This window comes from Oncorhynchus gorbuscha, linkage group LG23, assembly GCF_021184085.1.
Source record: "Oncorhynchus gorbuscha isolate QuinsamMale2020 ecotype Even-year linkage group LG23, OgorEven_v1.0, whole genome shotgun sequence".
Lineage (NCBI taxonomy): Eukaryota > Metazoa > Chordata > Actinopteri > Salmoniformes > Salmonidae > Oncorhynchus > Oncorhynchus gorbuscha.
Genome location: NC_060195.1, coordinates 38,764,109 through 38,787,632, shown reverse-complemented (window position 1 = coordinate 38,787,632; position 23,524 = coordinate 38,764,109). Strand labels below are relative to the sequence as shown.

Here is a 23,524-nt window from a genome sequence, read left to right as displayed (position 1 = left end):
AAAAATCCTTCTTTGTTTTGTATAGTCAGTGTGCATTAATGCCAAAGTCTCCATAAAGACCCACTTATGTGAAAAATCACATTAGTATTTTACATGCCAGCTCTTTATGACAATGTCCTCTGTGAGTGGTTTTTCAATGGTAAACAATGCTGTATGCTATGTAGAAGCTAATGAAAAAGAAAATGTTCTGTGACATATAGTGCTCAGATTAGCCCACTAGTTTCTTGTTTGTAAGACTTGATAATATCAGAGTCTTATTTCCTAGAATTGTTCCAAAATGGAAACAAAGTCCACCTTATACTTAGTGTCATTGAGTTATTTTCAGGTTGGCTGAAGGTGTATCATAACCAATTTGGCCTCACTTGAACAGTAATCACTCTGCTTACTCTTGAGATTAGCTCGGGCTAGTACACGAGTGCTCTCAAGCCTCACTGTCAATCCCCTTTGGAATGTACCGTGGAGAGCAAATGGGAGAACAATAGAAGATGGTTGGGCCCCAGTCCCATCGCCAATCATAGAGAGGGAGGAAATGTTTGTCCACAAACAAGGGGCTAACCTAATCAACTGAGCTCAGATAATGGCCCCTCGCTTCGCCGGGACGGAATTGAAAACTCAGGGTATTGGGAGATTCTCTAGGCCCTCTCTCCCAAGGTCTTTTCCATCACAGTGAACCAAACATCCGGAGCCAACAGGTTTATTTAACAGGAGCTGGCCTCCCTCTCACCGCTCCACACCTATTTTCCTCAGCTTAGTTATTTTGCTGGTGTGTAGAAGCCTTATTTCTCTCTTCCTTTTGCCAGTGACCATCGGCCCTTACTTTATAATGACCTCTCTCCATCTCAATTTCCCTATTCCTCCATCTTTGCTCAAATGGTTCCCCAAGGCCAATTAAACCAGAGAAGAGGTCTGATTTGAGCCCCCTTGCAATCACAAAGGCAAAAGATCAGTTTGCCTTCATTAAAAGGCCCCCCGATTTGGATGACCGGGCTCAGACGGTGGACAAATCAAGTAAACTGCTTGACGCGTTGGCCACGTAAATTCCTAATAAATGTAATTCTACAGTTGAATGGATACAGGCCATTTGGTTCATTCGAAAAAAAGCCCTGTTTCTTGCCAGCAGATGAGCATTGCTTGTGTTTATTTAATAAAGAGAGCGGGTATGAAAGTCAATTATGTCCAGTCGACTAGATTAAAGGTTGAACACACTCCGAGTGATCCACTCTTGCCATTCACTCATAATTGTCTGGTAATCTTATATAGAGCCATGGCTGTATGAAGTAATATTCGTTAATGTGTTAAAACATTGAAATGATGGCAACTAAAATAAAGTATTATTAGGCTTGACCACTATCTGTCGCTCCTCTCATTGGTTGACAACAGGTGAGGTGAAAACGGAGGACACGGCAAATAAGGAAACAGCGGAGGACAAACCGGAGGAGGAGGAGAACGATTATCACCGCAGCGACGAACAGGTAGGTGGACGTCCACCACACGCCGCCTTCATTTCCTGCAGGACAGGAAGGAGTCATCTCTGAGCTCATCTTTCATTTTCTCTGTCCACGGTGCCATGAAATTACGAGCCCCATGCTTTGTCTGCTCAAGTGGAATCTCATAAAACATTATCCTAGGTTATAGGGGAATGTATTTTATACCATCTATTGCATTTTGCCTGTCATTGCTCATCCTAGTATGTATATGTATATATTCTTAGACCATTCCTTTACATAGATTTGTGTGTATTAGGTAGTTGTTGTGGAATTGTTAGATTACATGTTAGATATTGATGCACTGTCGGGACTAGAAGCACAAGCATTTCGCTACACGCAATAACATCTGCTAACCATGTGTATGTGACCAATAACATTTGATTTGGATTTGATTTGATTTAGGTGAACTATTTTGTAATGACCAGTTCACTACATGGTAGGCCTATAGTTGTTTTGAGTCGTATATCCACAAGTAGACAACCCAGCATGCCGCACATACAGCTCATTTAAAATACGGAAGGGTTTTTACACGAATTTCGTCTTGATGATCATTTGTATTCCAGTACATTCTCAGCTCTGTGGACGATATCAATAATGCAGAGAGCTTTTATTGTCTCTGCTTGTCGCCATTGTATTCACAAACAGTATTTTCCAGAAAAGAGCCGCCGTACACGCGTCACCACTATATAGCTTCAGGTGATTGGCTGTTTAACATGTAGCTATTGTCTCCGTAAAGAAAAGATCAACATGTTTTTGTAAAAACACGCAGTGTCGACTTGCAGCCAAGCGCCACGTCCTCTCTACTTGGCCGGGAGATTGTACCAGAGGTCAAAGGTCCCGCTCTTTTGGTATTCAGCAGAGGTGTGAGGTGTTGAACGAATAGCTAATAGAGCTGCTAAGCTTTGTGAGCAGAATACACGGAGGGGAGAACTGCTGTCCAGCGTCATGTGAGGCACGGGAGAAAGGTAGCGGGTGAAAAGGAGACAGTGGGGGGGGAGGATGTTAGAAAGAGATAAAAGAAAAAAAGATTTGGAGGGTCGAGATAGAAGCCCTTTAAGACTCCGTGGGTGAGAGAGTCTGCTAAAATGACATGGCTGCTATGGAATTGTGGAGGAAAGGAAGAAGCGCGTGAGTGCAAAGGATGGATAGAAGGAGGTCAAATCAAATGTTATTTGTCACATACACATGGTTAGCCGATGTTAATGCGAGTGTAGCAAAATGCTTGTGCTTCTAGTTCCTGACCATGCAGTAATATCTAACAAGTAATCGAACCTAACAATTTCAGGTGAAGAGAGGAATGAGAAACAGAGAGATCAGGTCAATGGGGAGAGAAAGAGAGGTCACAGAGGAGGGAGGTTATGCAGAAAGGGACGAATTGATAACCGAAAAAAGAACAGAAACAAAAGATGGCGAGGACGGATAACGCAATTGTTAACCTGTTGCGACGAGCCATCCCGGATCCGGGATCGTGAATACAGCCTCAAGCTCATTACCATAACGCAACGTTAACTATTCATGAAAATCGCAAATGAAATGAAATCAATATGCTTGCTTGCTCACAAGCTTAGTTTTTTGTTAACAACACTGTCATCTCAGATTTTCAAAATATGCTTCTCAACCATAGCAAAACAAGCATTTGTGTAACAGTATTGATAGCTAGCATAGCATTTAGCGTAGCATTTAGCGTTAGCATTCAGCAGGCAACATTTTCACAAAAAAACAGAAAAACATTCAAATAAAAATAATTTACCTTTGAAGAACTTCAGATGTTTTCAATGAGGAGACTCTCAGTTAGATAGCAAATGTTCAGTTTTTACAAAAAGATAATTTGTTTAGGACAAATCGCTCCGTTTTCTGTTTCACGTTTAGCTACGAAAGAAACCTGTATCCAGGATTGTGTAAATCTATCTGCAAGCTCATTAGCATAACGCAACGTTAACTATTCATGAAAATCGCAAATGAAATGAAATAAATCTATTTGCTCTCAAGCTTAGCCTTTTGTTAACAACACTGTCTCAGATTTTCAAAAATATGCTTCTCAACCATTGCAAAACAAGCATTTGTTTAACACTATTGATAGCCTAGCATAGGATTATGCCTGACATTCAGCAAGCAACATGTTCACAAACACCAGAAAAACATTCAAATAAAATAATTTACCTTTGAAGAACTTCAGATGTTTTCAATGAGGAGACTCTCAGTTAGATTGCAAATGTTCAGTTTTTACAAAAATATTATTTGTGTTGACAAATCGCTCCGTTTTCTCCATCACGTTTGGGTAAGAAAAAAAACAAAAATTAAGTCATTATAACGCTAACTTTTTTCCAAATTAACTCCATAATATCGACAGAAACATGGCAAACCGATGTTTAGAATCAATCCTCAAGGTGTTTTTCACATATCTATCGACGATAAATCCATCGTGGCAGTTGACTTTCTCTTCTGAAGAAATGGAACGCGCATGGACCTAGAGATTACGCAATAATTTCGACACAGGACACCGGGCGGACCCCTGGTAAATGTAGTCTCTTATGGTCAATCTTCCAATGATATGCCTACAAATACGTCACAATGCTGCAGACATCTTGGATGAACGGCAGAGAGCTTAGGTTCATTCATGGCACATTCACAGCCATATAAGGAGACAATGGGAAACAGAGCCTCAAAAATTCTGCTCATTTCCTGTTTGAGGTTTCATCTTGGTTTCACCTGTAGCATGAGTTCTGTGGCACTCACAGATAATATCTTTGCAGTTTTGAAAATGTCAGAGTGTTTTCTTTCCAAAGCTGCCAATTATATGCATAGTCGAGCATCTTTTCGTGACAAAATATTGCGCTTGAAACGGGCACGTTTTTTTAATCCAATAATGACATAGCGCCCCCATAGGTTGAAGAGGTTAAGATTCGTTACTTGGAATAGTAATACATGAAATATTATTTGTTATATTAGTTATTTATTTACGCCGTCCATTCAGTACGGATAAGCAAACTTGTAGATTTACTTTGTAATTTTCGCCATTATTTGTCCTTAATAAGTAATCCCTTTGATTTGATGCTTTATATTTCAATGCGTTATTATGTGCAGGATCGGTCTGACAGTTTGCATTCGCCGTCATTTAACCCACACGAGTTTTGATGTCAGCATTTGAAGTCGGCCTTGTTGTGACTTGATAGCCGGTATTTCATGGCTTTAATGTATATTTCGTTTCGTGAAGATGCCAAAATGTTTATGGACAATATTCCTTTGATGTGTTAGATTTATGAAGATGGAATTTTGTTGTGATGAGAGACGTTTTTCTTGCTGTTTTGAATGACATTTATCAGACATTTCTATTGTTTTTATGGACATTACTATAGAACACTTGAAAACGTTATTTATGGATATTTTGGTTATTATAATGTGCATATACAGTGGGGCAAAAAAGTATTTAGCCAGCCACTAATTGTGCAAGTTCTCCCACTTAAAAAGATGAGAGATGCCTGTCATTTTCATCATAGGTACACTTCAACTATGACAGACAAAATGAGAAAGAAAATCTAGAAAATCACATTGTAGGATTTTTTATGAATTTATTTGCAAATTATGGTGGAAAATAAGTATTTGGTCACCTACAAACACGCAAGGTTTCTGGCTCTCACAGACCTGTAACTTCTTCTTTAAGAGGCTGCTCTGTCCTCCACTCGTTACCTGTATTAATGGCACCTGTTTGAACTTGTTATCAGTATAAAATACACCTGTCCACAACCTCAAACAGTCACACTCCAAACTCCACTATGGCCAAGACCAAAGAGCTGTCAAAGGACACCAGAAACAAAATTGTAGACCTGCACCAGGCTGGGAAGACTGAATCTGCAACAGGTAAGCAGCGTGGTTTGAAGAAATCAACTGTGGGAGCAATTATTAGGAAATGGAAGACACACAAGACCACTGATAATCTCCCTCGATCTGGGGCTCCACGCAAGATCTCACCCCGTGGGGTCAAAATGATCACAAGAACTGTGAACAAAAATCCCAGAACCACACGGGGGGACCTAGTGAATGACCTGCAGAGAGCTGGGACCAAAGTAACAAAGCCTACCATCAGTAACACACTACGCCGCCAGGGACTCAAATCCTGCAGTGCCAGACGTGTCCCCCTGCTTAAGCATTTGGATGATCCAGAAGAAGATTGGGAGAATGTCATATGGTCAGATGAAACCAAAATAGAACCTTTTGGTAAAAACTCAACTCGTCGTGTTTGGAGGACATAGAATGCTGAGTTGCATCCAAAGAACACCATACCTACTGTGAAACATGGGGGTGGAAACATCATGCTTTGGGGCAGTTTTTCTGCAAAGGGACCAGGACGACTGATCCGTGTAAAGGAAAGAATGAATGGGGCCATGTATCGTGAGATTTTGAGTGAAAACCTTCCATCAGCAAGGGCATTGAAGATGAAACGTGGCTGGGTCTTTCAGCATGACAATGATCCCAAACACACCGCCCGGGCAACGAAGGAGTTGCTTCGTAAGAAGCATTTCAAGGTCCTGGAGTGCCCTAGCCAGTCTCCAGATCTCAACCCCATAGAAAATCTTTGGAGGGAGTTGAAAGTCTGTGTTGCCCAGCAACAGGAATGGGCCAAAATACCAGCAACAGTGTGTGAAAACCTTGTGAAGACTTACAGAAAACGTTTGACCTCTGTCATTGCCATCAAAGAGTATATAACAAAGTATTGAGATAAACTTTTGTTATTGACCAAATACTTATTTTCCACCATAATTTGCAAATAAATTCATTAAAATCCTACAATGTGATTTTCTGGATTTTTTTCTTCTCATTTTGTCTGTCATAGTTGAAGTGTACCTATGATGAAAATTACAGGCCTCTGTCATATTTTTAAGTGGGAGAACTTGCACAATTGGTGGCTGACTAAATACTTTTTTGCCCCACTGTATGTCTCTTCTTTCAACCATTTTTCGGAACAATTCCATTTCAATATAGGCTACAAGCGTTTCTCCATTCAGTGTTTCAGAACATGATTGGAGAATGGTGCTCGTTTAATAAAGTTAGATCAATGCTGAATGTCTGCAAGATCACATAATGATATGGTTCTACATAGTCTAACCAAATAGTATAACGTTACTGTAAATAACAAAAACAGCACATTTTATTATGAGATGGTAAGATGATTGTGCGAATGGTCCGATTTTTTGCTCATGCAGCCAAAACTGAACAGTACACGACACAAGGCAAAATAGATTGAAACAAAGCACAAGTAGGCTACAGTTTGTGAATTGCATGCCAACCATTTGATATCAATCAGTTTCATGAGAATATGCATTTAGATCTCGAGTGATGTTTCATGAATGATGTTGCATGGACATTTCACTGGTAAAACTTGAAGAATAAGCCTGTCATTTATGATAGACAGTGAAATGTGAATGGAGGGTGAGCACATACAGTTAAAGTCGGATGTTTACATACACTTAGGTTGGAATCATTAGAACTTGTCTTTCAACCACTTCACAAATTTCTTGTTAACAAACCATAGTTTTGGCAAGTCGGTTGGGACATCTACTTTGCGCATGACACAAGTGACACATTGTTTTTCGACCTAATTTCAGTGGGTCAGAAGTTTACATACACTATGTTGACTGTGCCTTTAAACAACTTGGAAAATTCCAGAAAAGGATATAATGGCTTTAGAAGCTTCTGCAAGGATAATTGAACTCATTTGTGTCCATGTCATTGTCATTGTGTACCTGTGGATGTATTTCAAGGCCTACCTTCAAACTCAGTACCTCTTTGCTTGATATCATGGGAAAATCAAAAGAAATCAGCCTTGACCTCAGAAAATAAATTGTAGACCTGCACAAGTCTGGTTCATCCCTGGGAGCAATTTCCAAATGCCTGAAGGTACCACGGTCATCTGTACAAACAATAGTATGCAAGTATAAACACCATGGGACCACGCAGCCGTCATACCACTCAGGAAGGAGAGGTGTACTTTGGTGTGAAAAAAAAAGATGTTCAAATCAATTCCAGAACAACAGCAAAGTACCTTGTGAAGATACTGGAGGAAACAGGTATAAACGTATATCTATATCCACAGTAAAACAAGTCCTATATCGACATAACCTGAAAGGCCACTCAGCAAGGAAGAAGCCACTGCTCCAAAAAAAGCCAGACTGGCCTCTCAGGTGGCACAGTGATCTAGGGCACTAAATCGCAGCGCTAGCTGTGCCACCAGAGACTCTGGATTCGCGCCCAGGCTCTGTCGCAGACGGCCGCGACTGGGAGGTCCGTGGGGCGACGCACAATTGGCCTAGCGTCGTCCGGGTTAGGGAGGGTTTGGCCGGTAGGGATATCCTTGTCTCATCGCGCGCAAGCGACTCCTGTGGCGGGTCGGGTGCAGTGCACACTAACCAAGGTCGCCAGGTGCACAGTGTTTCCTCTGACACATTGGTGTGGCTGGCTTCCGGGCTGGATGTGCGCGGTGTTAAGAAGCAGTGCGGCTTGGTTGGGTTGTGTTTCGGAGGACACATGACTTTCGACCTTCATCTCTCCCGAGCCCGTACGGGAGTTGTAGCGATGAGACAAGATAGTAACAACTAATAATTGGATACTACGAAATTGGGGAGAAAAAGGCCAGACTATGGTTTGCAACTGCACATGGGGACAAAGATCATATTTTTGGGAGAAATGTCCTCTGGGCTGATGAAACAAAAATAGAATTGTTTGGCCATAATGACCATCGTTATCTTAGGAGGGAAAAGGAGGAGGAAGCATGGGGGTGATGCATCATGTTGTGGGGGTGCTTTGCTGCAGGAGGGCCTGGTGCACTTCACAAAATAAATGGCATCACGAGGAAGGAAAATTATGTGGATATATTGAAGCAACATCTCAAGACATCAGTCAGGAAGTTAAAGCTTGGTCGCAAATGGGTCTTCCAAATGGACAATGACCTCAAGCATACTTCCAAAGTTGTGGCAAAAAGGACAACAATGTCAAGGTATTCTTTAAAAAAAAATGTTTTCCCCTATTTCAGTAGGTTAGTAGTTACTATCTTGTCTCATCACTACAACTCCCATACAGGCTCAGGAGAGACGAAGGTCTCTCTTAACACAGCATGCATCCAACCCAGAAGCACCAATGTGTCAGAGAAAACACTGTGCACCTAGCGACCTGGTCAGCGCGTACTGTGCCCGAACCACCACAGGAGTCGCTAGTGCGCGATGAGACAAGGATATCCCTACAGGCCAAACCCTCCCTAACAAGGCTAGGCCAATTGTGTGTGTGTCCATGGACTTCCCAGTCACGGCCAGCTGCGACAGAGCTTTGGCTCAAAACCAGAGGCCTGGACATCACAGTTCTGACCTCAATCCTATAGAAATTGTGTGGGCAGAACTGAAAAAGCATGTGTGAGCAAGGAAGCCTACAAATCAGACCCAGTTACACCAGCTCTGTCAGGAGGAATAGGACAAAAGTCACCCAAATTTTTGTGGGAAGCTTGTGGAAGGCTACCTAAAATGTTTGACCCAAGTTAAACAATTTAAAGGCAATTGCCTCTACTATTATTCTTACATTTGTCATTCTTAAAATAAAGTGGTGATCCTAACTGACCTAATACAGGGAATTTTTACAAGGATTAACTGTCAGCAATTGTGAAAAACTGAGTTTAAATGTATTTGGCTAAGATGTATGTATGTAAACTTCTGACTTCAACTGTAAGTTGAGGTAAAGAGACCGAGGGTATAACATGCCAGTAGAGACTTGATTCTGAAAGTAACGTTACTTGAAAAAGTAACTGTAATAATGCTACAATATTTGAACACAAGTAACTTGTTATATTATTCATAAAAGTAATAGATTACTGTAACGCGTTAACCCCAACACTGCTTATAAGCGTGAATTTTGAACAGCCACTCAACCCTATTTGGTAATAGTAATAACAGCAGGAGAGGGCTATGCATGGCTGGTTTTTGGACTTCTTCCGCCATGTCTGCTGGGTGACCTTCTAAAGGTTGACCTTGGGGTGGGGAGGGAAGCCAAGGCAGCCTAATGAAAGCAGCACAACACTGAAATTGAAGAGAGGAAGAACCATGAAAGCAACATTTAGCAGAGTAATGAACGTCTGCTCACGTTGGCAGAGGCACAAAGGTTTGAATTTTCACATCCAGGATATACAGACAATGGAATGAGTGTATTCGGTGTTAGTTATTTTCAAGTGAAATGAGCTCCCAATTAAAAAAGATACACGGACACTGCTTGATAATGTGATAAAATGGTTTTTAGAAAGACATGACATCAGAACATATAACTCCATGTTCTTATATGGTGATTTTGGGATGCTAAATATGGACACACAGTTGAATTCGGAAGTTTACATACACTTAGGTTGGAATCATCAAACCTTGTTTTTCAACAACTGCACACATTTCTTGTTAACAAACTATAGTTTTTGCAAGTCGGTTAGGACATCTACTTTGTGCATACCACAAGTAATTTTTCCAACAATTGTTTACAGACAGATTATTTCACTTATAATGCACTGTATCACAATACCAGTGGGTCAGAAGTTTACATACACTAAGTTGACTGTGCCTTTAAACAACTTGGAAAATTCCAGAAAAGGATTTAATGGCTTTAGAAGCTTCTGCAAGGCTAATTGACATAATTTGAGTCTATTGGAGGTGTACTTGTGGATGTATTTCAAGGCCTACCTTCAAACTCAGTGCCTCTTTGCTTGACACCATGGGAAAATCAAAAGAAATCAGCCAAGACCTCAGAAAAGTCTGGTTCATCCTTGGGAGCAATTTCCAAACATCTGAAGGTACCACGTTCATCCGTACAAACAATAGTATGCAAGTATAAACACCATGTGACCACGCAGCCGTCAAACCACTCAGGAAGGAGACACGTTCTGTCTCCTAGAGATGAACAAACTTTGATGCGAAAAGTGTAAATCAATCCCAGAACAACAGCAAAGGGCCTTGTGAAGATGCTGGAGGAGACAGGTACAAAGGTATGTATATCCACAGTAAAACGAGTCCTATAGCGACATAACCTGAAAGGCCTCTCAGCAAGGAAGAAGCCACTGCTCCAAAACCGCCATAAAAAAGCCAGACTGCACATGTGGACAAAGATCATATTTTTTGGAGAAGTGTCTTCTGGTCTGATGAAACAAAAATAGAACTGTTTGGCCATAATGACCATTGTTATGTTTGGAGGAAGAAGGGGGAGGCTTGCAAGCTGAATAACACCATCCCAACTGTGAAGCATGGGGGTGGCGGCATCATGTTGTGGGGGTGCTTTGCTGCAGGAGGGCCTGGTGCACTTCACAAAATAAATGGCATCATGAGGTAGGAAAATTACGTGGATATATTGAAGCAACATCTCAAGACATCAGTCAGGAAGTTAAAGCTTAGTCGCAAATGGGTCTTCCAAATGGACAATGACCCCAAGCATACTTCAAACGTTGTGGCAAAATGGCTTAAGGACAACAAAGTCAAGGTATTGGAGTGGCCATCACAAAGCCATGACCTCAATCCCATAGAGCATTTGTGGGCAGAACTGAAAAAAGCTGACTCAGTTACACCAGCTCTGTCAGGAGGAATGGGCCAAAATTCACCCAACTTATTGTGGGAAGCTTGTGGAAGGCTACCCCAAACGTTTGACCCAAGTCAAACAATTTAAAGGCAATGCTACCAAATACTAATTGAGTGTATGTAAACTGACCCACTAGGAATGTGATGAAAGAAATAAAAGCTGAAATAAAATTATTCTCTCTACTATTATTCTGACATTTCACATTCTTAAAATAAAGTGATGATCCTAACTGACCTAAGACAGGGAATTTTTACTAGGATTAAATGCCAGGAATTGAATTTAAATGTATTTGGCTAAGGTGTGTGTACACTTCCAACTTCGACTGTAACTGTTTCACTGGAATATAAATGTAACATATTTAATAATCTCCCTAAGCCATTGAATATATCAAGCCATTTTTTGTTCTTAAGTAATCGATACCTGCTATTCGCTACAAAGCTCAAAAAGAGTGAAACAGGGTGGTGCTCCAAAAACCTTCATTTACTCGATGCCTTACGCTATTGCATTAGTCATATCTGTGAATTTGCTCCGAGTCATACCAGCGCGGCAGTTCCCTAATGGTTCCACTAATGTAACGGCCCCGAAGACTGCTGCCGAACTACCATTAACTCTCAGTGCCTAACTCTCTCAATGGAAAGCTTTTGTTTGCATCATATTGTTCCCCTCATTGTTTGTTTCATTGAAAACCAACCATTTACACTTTACAGCAGTCTTTACACTTTACAGCGGTCTTTACACTTTACAGCAGTCTTTGCTTTCGATAGGTTCCATTGCCGCTGAGTATTTATTCGCGGATGATTTTCCACATTTGAGCATAACTCTGGAGACCTGTGTTTTTACTGGCTCTGTTGATGTTTTAGGGAGAAAGACAGGGGTTGCTAATGCCATCTGTTTCTATTAATGCATCCCTGGGTCTCCAGAAATCACCTGAAAATGGCAGTATAAAGCCACTTTACCAGGGCACTTTGTCTTTCTCTGCGCCAGTCAGAGGGAGAGGCCTGATGCTGGTAATACAACGTGACTCCTTCAGGCACAGACTTGCCAAGCCACCTGCGGTACGGTCTTCGCTTGCCATGCTTCAAAAGTGTGCCTCTCTCCATCTCCTGGCTTCTTCAGACAATGCCATGGCACACAGTCACCATGGAAGACAGCAAGTCTCAAGTCTCTCTGGATAAGAGCGTCTGCTAAATGACTTAAATGTAAATGTAAATGAATGGTATTTTCAACGTAGTGGTTGATATCACTTTCATGTACAGTATTTGCAGAATACTGAGAAGCCTGGAAGGAAAATTCAAGTGCCACCTCAGTCATTTTTTTAAATGCGTGTTCATTTGTCTTCCCTCCTGCAGGTCAGCATCTGTTTGGAGTGCAACAGCAGCAAGCTCCGTGGCCTGAAGCGCAAGTGGATCCGCTGCTCGGCGCAAGCCACGGTCCTTCACCTCAAGAAATTCATCGCCAAAAAGCTTAACCTGACATCGTTCAATGAGGTATGGCTAACCCACTTTAAGGCAAGGGGGGGGGGGATTTTCCTGCAGTAATGCGAATTTGAGCTTGTCTAGTGACGAAGGACCTCTTTTTAAGGAGGCCCCAAGATGTAGTTTTGACTAGCCGTCTCTTTAAGCCCTTCCCATGCACTTTAAACTGAAAGACGATCCCTTTTAACAAGGCGTTCTATCCAATCCTCTTCCTCCGCTGCCATTATTCTTCACAAAGCTTTTGCCATTCACCTTATGTTCTGGGTAAAATATGCCCTTGTAATATAATTTGCTTTCTGTCTTGTCATTGTGAGTCGCCTGTCACAACTGTATGCGGGAGATGTGATGTAACTTTTAAGCCGGTGTTCAATTAGCCTTTTATCTCGTATCTGTCTGTCTTGAAGATGTGTGTGTGTGTGTGTGCGTGCGTGCGTGTGCGTGTGTGCGCGCGCATGCGTGTGTGTGTGTGTGTGTGTGTGTGTGTGTGTGTGTGTGTGCGTGCGTGCGTGCGTGCGTGCGTGCGTGCGTGCGTGCGTGTGCGTGCGTGCGTGCGTGCGCGTGTGTGTGTGTGTGCGTGTGTGTGTGCGTGCGTGTGTGCGTGCGTGCGCGAGCATGCGTGTGTGTGTGTGCGTGTGTGTGTGTGCGTGCGTGCGTGTGCGTGCGTGTGTGTGTGCGTGCGTGTGTGCGTGCGTGATGTGCGTGCGTGTGATGTCTTCAAAGCGTATGTTTCCGTCACCAACGTCCGTGACGCAATACAGCTGTCAGCTGCTCTGTTGTTGTCTATTGAATATCAAGAGCTGTTCTTCATTCAAAATCTATTTTCAACACTAAACATAGAGGTGTACGTCAACAGTCCCTGCTGTGTCAAAGCACAGCGCGGCGCTTTCCCATGGGTTATATTTATATCTATAGGATAATTGGAGCATCCATCTTGATATTTCAGCAGACCTCACCAGGCCATGGAGAACAGTATTTATTGAATCACTGTACCTCACTAAGCCACGGAGAAGAGTATTCGACCACATGAGCTGAATGCGTTGCGTCACCCACACCATGTGTTTCATAATGTTTCATTTGTTTTCAAACTCGTTGCCATGTCCCTCAGCGCCCAAACACATGTACGCATGGGGAGAGGGAATATGTTATGTTATTAATGACATTATCAACAATGGAATAAATACTCTAATACATGCTGTCTATTGATGCTGTAACTCTTGCTGTGGCAAAACGGTTTTACTCTGTTACCAAGATAAAATAACATCAAGGCAAAAACAATGACTCTCAGTTAGAAGGAAGAGCCAGCTACCAGTAGGTGCTGCTGTGGCAGTGCTGCTTCACACTGGCTTCCTCTCCTCCTCTCTCCCCTTTCCCCCTCAGCCCCTCAGTGTCTGTGTTGGGGAGAGTATTGATTGGCCGAATGCAGATGCGGGCAGCCGCCTCACAGAATATCAATGTTTAATCCACGGAGGAGGAGTGGATTGGCAAGGAAGTCTTTGATTCTATTGGCTACAATGAAGGCTTTTGTGCTTTTCCAAAAGACCCCCATGCGCAAGGTGCTAAGGGCCCACCGGCAAATGTACTTTTCCGTCTTTGTTTCCTCTCAAAGAAATGTAGATATTTTGACAGCACAGAGAGACCTCAAGTCTGAATCAGAAGGACAATATAGAACATATAATCAAAGCAGTGCCTGTTTCTGACCGTGTGGGGGTTACAGCACACGCATTACACACTCCTAAGGTTAAAGGTATTTATTCTCTATATGCAGTGCAGCGGATTTCCCTTCCAGTGAATTGTTAATAAATGCATCATTCTTATATCTCCCATTCACAGCTGGACATTTTATGCAATGAGGAAATCTTGGGAAAGGACCACACTTTGAAATTTGTTGTCGTGACAAGATGGAGATTTAAGGTAATACTTATAAAAGAGTATGGGGTAGAATAAGTCTACTAAATGATTGCTTTTCCGGTTGTTTTCTGCATAGATCATCCACAGAGTTGCATGCTGATAAGCTGTGCACACACACACACGTCTCGGTGGAGAGGACAGCTTGCTCTCCAGAACTATTTAGAGACCTTTTCTCTCACGATGTGCTATGGTGACACAAAACCCAGAGATGAATGGAAGTGAATGTTACGATCAGAGCTTGTCATTTTAAACCCCAATGTTTTATACCAGGGGCTATGATAAGGATATCAAAGTAGTAGCCTCTCTATCTCTGTCTGTGTTGAGAAGGACATTTTTCCAGCTGTATTGTTTTATTCTAGGGGCTATGATAAGGATATAATCAAAGTAGTAGCCTCTCTATCTCTGTCTGTGTTGAGAAGGACATCTTTCCAGCTGTATTGTTTTATTCTAGGGGCTAAGATAAGGATATAATCAAAGTAGTAGCCTCTCTATCTCTGTCTGTGTTGAGAAGGACATCTTTCCAGCTGTATTGTTTTATTCTAGGGGCTAAGATAAGGATATAATCAAAGTAGTAGCCTCTCTATCTCTGTCTGTGTTGAGAAGGACATCTTTCCAGCTGTATTGTTTTCAGTCAGTTAGTCTTTATTTGTCATTTGTTTTGTTTGCATTCCAGAAATCCCCCCTCCTGCTGCATTACAGACCCAAAATGGATTTGCTGTAGTCGGACAGAACGGTTGTTTTGGCCCAGTGGCCCAGAACTGTGCAACGTACTATTTATGCAGAGACGATCAATCCCAACACCAAGCAAACACACCAGATCAGAAGTCCACACAAGCCAGCAAACAACAAACCCCAGCACAGATACTGCACCACTGGCGGGTTTAGATCAAAAAAACAACCTTTTTTTTGTCCGCTATACATCCTAGATATGTGAAAGATTTGAGAGAAAAAAGCATATATTTATACTTTTGTACAGATGAGACATGGAACCAAGACACTACTGGTGCTCTGTTTACACATGAACAAGATGTCGGGGAATCGTGTGCCCATATTTTTTTTATTTTTTTCCGACAGACTTCACTCCTCCGACCCTCATTGACTGATAAAAAGGCGATGACGAGGATTTTTAACAGTTCATTTTATTTTTCAGGTTACACTCAAACGAGTCTTGGGAGCAAAGAAAGTATATACATTTATATAATAAGACATTGTTTCAAAGCTGTTTATTGCATTGTTGTATTGTTCTCTGATTTATTTTTTTATTTTACTTCAAAATTGCTTCGGGTTTGCTGAAGGTTGATTGTGAATAGGGGGAAAATGTGTGTACTAATTTATGTTCTATATACCAATATTGTACATAAAATGTCATTATGAGAGAGATTGAAAGGAGTAGGAAAGATACTTAAGATTGTTAGGAAAGGTTCACAGAAGTGCTTCAGTACGGTGCATACGGAAAGTATTCAGACCCTTTGACTTTTTCCACATTTTGCTATGTTAGTCGACATAAATCTACACACAATACCCCAAACAGGTTTTTAGATATTTTTGCAAATGTATTATAAAAAAAAAACTGAAATACATTATTTACATAAGTATTCAGACTTGCTATGAGGTTCGAAATTGAGACAGGATTGTGTCGAGGCCCAGATCTGAGGAATGGTACAAAATTATGCAGCATTGAAGGTCCCCAAGAACACAGTGGCCTCCATCATTCTTAAATGGAAGAAGTTTTGAACCACCAAGACTCTTCCTAGTGTGGGCCACCTGGCCAAACATCGCAATCGGGGGAGAGGGGCCTTGGTCAGGGAGGTGACCAAGAACCCGAGTCCCTCTGTGGAGATGGGAGAACCTGAAAGAAGGACAACCATCTCTGAAGCACTCCACCAATCAGACCTTTATGGTAGTGTGGCTAGACGGAAGCCACTCCTCAGTAAAAGGGACATGTCAGATTGAACTCTTTGGTCTGAATGCCAAGCATCACATCTGGAGAAAATCTGGCACCATCCCTACAGTGAAGCATGGTGGTGGCATCATAATGCTGTGGGGATGTTTTAGGCGGGAGGGGCTGGGAGACTAGTCAGGATCGAGGGAAAGATGAACAGAGTAAAGTACAGAGAGATCCTTGATGAAAACCTGCTCCAGAGCGCTTAGGACCTCAGACTGGGGCGAAGGTTCCGCTTCTAACAGGACAGCGGACCTAAGACAATGCAGGAGTGGCTTCGAAACAAGTCTCTGAATGTCCTTTAGTGGCCCAGCCAGAGCCCGAACTTGAACCTGATCAAACATCTCTGGAGCGACCTGAAAATAGCTGTGCAGCGACGCTCCCCATCCAATCTGGCAGATCTTGGGAGGCTCTGCAGAGAAGAATGGGAGAAACGCCCCAAATACAGGTGTTTCAAGCTTGTAGCGTCATACCAAGAAAACTCAAGGATGTAATTTACATTTAAGTCATTTAGCAGACGCTCTAATCCAGAGCGACTTACAAATTGGTGCATTCACCTTATCACTTGCAAAGGTGCTTTAACAGAGTGCTGAGTAAAGGGTGTGAATACTTACACTAATGTTCAAAAGTTTGGGGTCACTTAGAAATGTCCTTGTTTTTGAAATAAAAGCACATTTTTTTGTCCATTAAAATAACATCAAATTGATCAGAAATACAGTGTACACATTGTTAATGTTGTAATGTTGTAAAATACTATTGTAGCCGGAAACAACATATTTTTTTAATGGAATATTTACATAGGCGTACAGAGGCCCATTATCAGCAACCATCACTCCTGTGTTCCAATGGCACGTTGTGTTAGTTAATCCAAGTTTATAATTTTAAAAGTCTAATTGATCATTCGAAAACCCTTTTGCAATTATGTTAGCACAGCTGAAAACTGTCGTTCTGATTATAGTTTCTTCTGAAACTTGTCTGCCTATTCTTGTTCTGAGAAATGAAGGCTATTCCATGCGAGAAATTGCCAAGAAACTGAAGATCTTGTACAACGCTGTGTCCTACTCTTTTCACAGAATAGCGCAATCTGTCTCTAACCAGGATAGAAGGAGGAGTGGGAGGCCCCGGTGCACAACTGAGCAAGAGGACAAGTACATTAGAGTGTCTAGTTTGAGAAATAGACGACTCACAAGTCCTCAATTAAATAGTACCCGCAAAATACCAGTCTCTACCTCAAACAGTGACGAGGCGACTCTTGGATGCTGGCCTTCTAAGCAGAGTTGCAAAAAAATGTACATTTCTCAGACTGGCCAATAAAAATAAAAGATTAAGGTGGACCAAAGAACACAGACACTGGACAGAGATATGGCTTTTTATTTGCATCTCTGCCTAAAGGCCAGCATCCCGGAGTCACCTCTTACCTGTTGATGTTGAGACTGGTGTTTTGCGGGTACTATTTAATGAACTTGCCAGTTGAGGACTTGTGAGGCATTTGTTTCTCAAAATAGTGTACTAATGTACTTGTCCTCTTGCTCAGTTGTGCACCGGGGCCTCCCACTCCTCTTTCTATTATGGTTAGAGCCAGTTTGCTCTGTTATGTGAAGGGAGTAGTACACCGCGTTGTATTGTGTGTAGATCGATGAGGGGAAAAACTATTTAATCCATTTAGAATAAGGTTGTAACATAACAAAATGTGGAAAAGTCAAGGGGTCTGAATACTTTCCGAATGCACTGTATATTGTTGGGCTACTTGTATATGTAATATTGGGTTTTTAATGTAGAGCAGACTCCTTATCAGTATATAGAAAGGCATCTTTTAGTTGTCTGAGAGAGAAACAAAACAAATATATCAAATCTTCTGCCGTGTAAAAAAGAAAATAGTCTGAAATTACGTTGCATTGCTACATGCACAAGATATGAATTAGAGACAGTCTATGAAAGCAGCCCGCTTTTAAACTATTCCAGTGATTACTACATCTCAATTGTATTGCCATCAAATACGATTGACCATTAAATAAACCTGGTTTCGTCTTAACAGTATAATCAAGCAAGAACTTGGGAGTATTGTTCGAAACATCTGTGTCCAAAAAGCCTGCAAGGTAATATTATGCAGCTACTGTTACTCTTGCTATCGACAGGAGGCACTTGTATTGATTTATTCTCTTTAGGTATTCATACCACAATAAATCCGTCCTCGTGTTTATTCGACCGCACTTCACAGCTCCCTAGCCCTGCATATTGTTTCGAGAGATGAGGAAGTGCAGCCACATGCATATGAGATGGCCGAGCACCCAGCAGCTGATGGCATTAGCATCCCAGTACTTAGTAGAATGTATTCCTCTGGGTTACCTTTAGGTACAGCGCAGCATCCCACCACTTCTTCTATCCCTATGTCATCGTGACCTTTAGTGCCAAAGGCTTGAAAACCCCCCTTGACTTGATCTTGTATTTCCGTGTGGTCAGCTATATGAAAGTCAATGAGATTTCATCTATTTCACAGCAGTATGGGACCTGAGATATAAAGCTGTTTGGAACAGAGAGTCAAATATGAAACAGTTACATTTGAGACGTTATTAAATTGACAAGAGCTTGAAGTTTTTTCATTATGTGGAAGAAGCACACTCAGACGTGAAAGATGAACATGCTCCTTTGAGCATATGAAATAAAATGCATTTTTTGATATGATAGTATCAAAATCAGATTACTTTTGTACCTTTTTGAGGTGGCTCTAATTTTGGTGCTAATTTGAGCGTGTCTAATGAGAGGTTGGGGAGAAAGTACTTCAGAGATTAATGGCTCAACTGTGTATTACGGGATCCAGGGCACGGAAGGACAGAACAGTCTTAATTCATAGTCAAGGCCACCCTTTTCTTCAGTGCAACTGAAATATGCTTTCCTTGAACTGGACCATAAATGAACTTTTCAGACCTCACATAGCATTACCTCACTGCGCTGTCAATATTACTGTCAATAATTGTTGATTCCCCTCCTTGTATTTATGCAAGGAAAGCTGTCGATCTTGTTCACACACAGTCCAAATAAGGTCTTATAGGTGCATATTATATTTAAAAAATACTTTCATACCTGTCTCTACCAAACCAGCTTAACCAAAACTCATTTTTATTTGGTTAACGGTCACCCCATCAGTAAATGCATAAATGCTATTGATATAAATACTTTAAAAAAAAAAAAATCCATACTTCGACCATATTTGTTGAGATGTCTTACAGTGCAAAATATTTTTTTTATGCATATGGCAACACAATATGTGTAAAGCCTGCCTGGCTCATTTCCTGTTGTTTTTATCAGTACCTTCTGCCTTTGACCTTAGCTTACCCATCCAAGAGCTGAAAGATGTGCAAGCATTTTTGTCAACATTGACCGCTTGGCTCCTGTGTGAATGACATATTCATTTTGTGTTACAGGCCCCATATATTTACATTAGCTTGGTTTGAACAGCATATTAGCCATGTAATCATTACTTTTTGCAAAAATGCTATCAGAGTAAACAATGAGGTAACTATTTCCCAGCAGAACCTATGTATTCTTAAGAACTGGTATAATTGGAACGAAGGCATGTTACATGTTTTTTTATTTGTTTATATGATTCGGATATTATTTTCTCTACTTGTTTTATATGTATGCGAGTGCTGTTCAGTAACCCTGTGATGTGATCTCTGGAACATAATGGGGGGGGCTTTGTTTTGGGGCCTTTGCCACTGTGAAGGCTGGTGCCTTCTCTTCTTTTCTCTCTTCTTGGAGCTGAGTACGGTGCTAACATCTTTTCTCTAACTCAATCTGGTTCAAATCCATTTACATTACATTTACATTTACATTTAAGTCATTTAGCAGACGCTCTTATCCAGAGCGACTTACAAATTGGTGCATTCACCTTATGACATCCAGTGGAACAGCCACTTTACAATAGTGCATCTAAATATTTTAAGGGGGGGGGGGGTGAGAAGGATTACTTTATCCTATCCTAGGTATTCCTTAAAGAGGTGGGGTTTCAGGTGTCTCCGGAAGGTGGTGATTGACTCCGCTGTCCTGGCGTCGTGAGGGAGTTTGTTCCACCATTGGGGAGCCAGAGCAGCGAACAGTTTTGACTGGGCTGAGCGGGAACTGTACTTCCTCAGTGGTAGGGAGGCGAGCAGGCCAGAGGTGGATGAACGTAGTGCCCTTATTTGGGTGTAGGGCCTGATCAGAGCCTGGAGGTACTGAGGTGCCGTTCCCCTCACAGCTCCGTAGGCAAGCACCATGGTCTTGTAAATCCGCCTCAAAGAGTTAAAATGGGTGCTGTGGATTCCGCGGCCTGTAGTACTTCAGTCACTCACTAATCGGGCTTCGTGACGACGTGCCCTAGTGCCTACACGCTGGAGTCCAGGGGTGTGATGTCTTGTCGTGTCTGTCTCACTTTCTCTCTGTGCAGATGAAAAAGGTGCAGTTTTCTTCTTGTTGATTTGTTTGTTTGCTTTTCCCCGCGGTCCGGGCTTGCTCTGGAAAAACAGAATAGAGAGAACGGTAAATAACGTTTTGGACCGTGAAGAAGTTGCTGTTATTTGAAAACACACAAAAAGCTGAGAAGCTGAGGTAGCTATATACCTGAATGATTCTTCTTCAGAGGGAAAGAGTATTTATTTGGAGTTATTTTCATGCGACTCACAGTAACCTCAGTGAAATGCTTGGGGATCCCTGTTTTAGCTGTAGTTGTCCCTTCTGCTCTATGGAATTGGTACAGAAAGCTCTTCTTTATCACTACACTTTCACGACTTCTAGCAGTTGGACATTCGCCGGGTGCATAGTGCCGGCACAGGTATTGTTGTTAGAATGTTTCCAAAGATAACTCATACCCCAGGAGTCATGCCTGGGAGGTGTGTGGAGTAACGCGGGGGCAGGTTCCACCTCCAGAGCACTGGATCGGATCGATCTTCACACTTTTATCAGCCCTACGTTGAGACATCAGTGTCGCTACACTTGACAGCTGGGCTAAGAGGCTTTACATGCTTCCCTATTCTGCTCACTGCAGAGCGGGGTTCGTATCCAGACTGAACCGTTGCCAGTGTGGAGACTGTGACATGTCAAGGCCTCAACTCATAAACTCCTCATTTCTCATTTTCTAGACTCTTATCCTCTCGTTATCTCCGAATTATCCACACCGCGGTTGGGGCGAGCTGTACATAACTGATAGTCTGATTGCCTGAACTTGACTACCAGCTCATTTCAATGTCATAATGCTACTTATGAAGACCAGAATAAGCCATGGTACCTGTGGAGGCTTTTAACCTACTTTTATAAAGAGCAATTAAGTCTTAATAATAGTTTAGTGAAACAGCGGCAGTCATTTTTGAATGGATGCCCTGGATAGACACCAAAGTATTCCAGGTGGTCTCAAAATGGCCCAGTGTTTATGTTCCTGTAATAACAGTCTCCACTCTGAGAGTGTGATGGCTCTTTTTCACTCTGGCCCCCTGAGCTCTCCTGTAAAGCTCTGTAATCACCCAGGCGACCCCGACGTCTGACCGGGGTCACTCAGGCGGCTAGTCTGGATGAAACACGCTCCACAAATACGGATTGTCTGGCCAGGGCAGCACTGCACCACTGCACCCACTCAGAAAAGGCAGCTTGGCTCTTGACGGTGCCATGCAGTGAATCATCATCCAATTGAGGGGCAACTGTCTGGAGTTGGCTTTCATTTCAACATGATATTTCCATTTCAATTGTCTATTTCAAAGGTGTTTAACTATCATCTGCAACTTTGACCCGACTCTGGGAATGAGGAAAGAGATGTGGTCTGGATGTCACAGTGAGTTCATTAGCCTGATAAATGTTACAGTCATATTTTCCTTCAAAATGAAGGGAAATAAATCCACAGTAACTAACCTTCACAGTGGCACTGGTCATCGATATAATCTGTCCGAATTTTGTATTATTATTATTTATTATACTGTAAAGTTATGAATCCTGCAGTAGCTTTTTTGTTTTTGAAAAACATACAGAGATTTGATATCCGTCCCCGTGTTCATTATTTTTTATTCTTGTTTTGTTTAAAACATACGATTTTATGGCCTAAATTATGAATTTATAACTGTGCTCCCTCTTTTGTATTGTAAGTGATCGCGTCTGCTCAATGCTCTCTGTGTACCAACAGCACAAGCTGTGCTCCTCTTTGGGTCAAGGTCTGGCAAAATTAAAACTAATGTAAAACTGGCAATGTGGTAATTGTATTTGCAAGGAAAATGTGCAATATCCTTTTCTCAGATGGTTCCAGGTTTCAGAGTAAAAATTCCATTTAATGTATTTTTTTGGCTTTCCAGTCAATTCCTCAGGTCACAAAAATGCCTTCCTGGTCTTGAGGGTGACCAGGAATCTCAGATCACACTAATGCACCCGGATATGAAATGGCTGGATTTTATTTTGGTCTTGTCGCTCTTGTTTATTTTATGTCTCTGTTACACAAATTTCCTCAGAAAGAAAGTTCTGGGTTAAACACAGGCACTTATTCAGGTGTCCTTTTCCTTGTTCTCTTTTTTGTATTATGATTATTTATTTCCATTGCCACATGAAAGGAGTTTTTGGTAGAGAACTGGGCTGGAATTTGTTACACACAATTATTAAGGATGTTTTTTGTCAAAAACGTAAGTGTGTATTTCATCAATAAATGCCTTTAAAAGTGGCTGTAATGCCTTGGTGTCTTTGCTCTGTCTGATCCCAAAGAGATTGCTCACACAGCGTGGTCGCTCAGAATAGATGTAACATAGTAAATGTACATTTGTAGCCCTCCAGTTAGTATGATATGTTACGTTTGGTGTGGTTACTAAAGACAGAGGGTTACTTAAGACAGAGACGATAGGGTGGAGGTTGGTCAGGATATGTGGGCGTATAACGCAATTTTCTAGCAACCCAATGGTTGCACGTTCGAATCACATCACAGGCAACTTTAGCATTTTAGATAATTAGCAACTTTGCTACTACTTTTTAATGATTTAGCATGTTAGCTAACTCTAACATTAACCTCTTACCTGCTAACCATAGCCCTAAACTTAACCCCTTGACCTAACTAACCTAGCTAGCATTAGCCACCTAGCTAACCTAGCCAACGTTAGCAACAACAGATTGGAATTCGTAAC

General features: G+C 41.7%; 1 protein-coding gene across 2 annotated transcripts in view; it reads left to right on the top strand.

The window, feature by feature from the left end:
• LOC124011276 (polycomb group RING finger protein 3) overlaps nucleotides 1–16,363 on the top strand; it is a 42,187-nt gene extending 25,824 nt beyond the window's left edge. Inside the window, exons 7-10 of one of the 2 annotated variants that reach the window (XM_046324482.1) lie at nucleotides 1,381–1,472; nucleotides 12,425–12,562; nucleotides 14,381–14,461; nucleotides 15,132–16,363. In XM_046324482.1, the coding sequence (XP_046180438.1) occupies nucleotides 1,381–1,472; nucleotides 12,425–12,562; nucleotides 14,381–14,461; nucleotides 15,132–15,179 (359 nt within the window). In that variant the 3' untranslated portion in view covers nucleotides 15,180–16,363. Of the gene's footprint in view, nucleotides 1–1,380; nucleotides 1,473–12,424; nucleotides 12,563–13,493; nucleotides 13,810–14,380; nucleotides 14,462–15,131 lie in introns of those variants that run through there. The other variant, XM_046324483.1, reaches the window with a different exon arrangement.
• The last annotated feature ends 7,161 nt before the right edge of the window (nucleotides 16,364–23,524 follow it).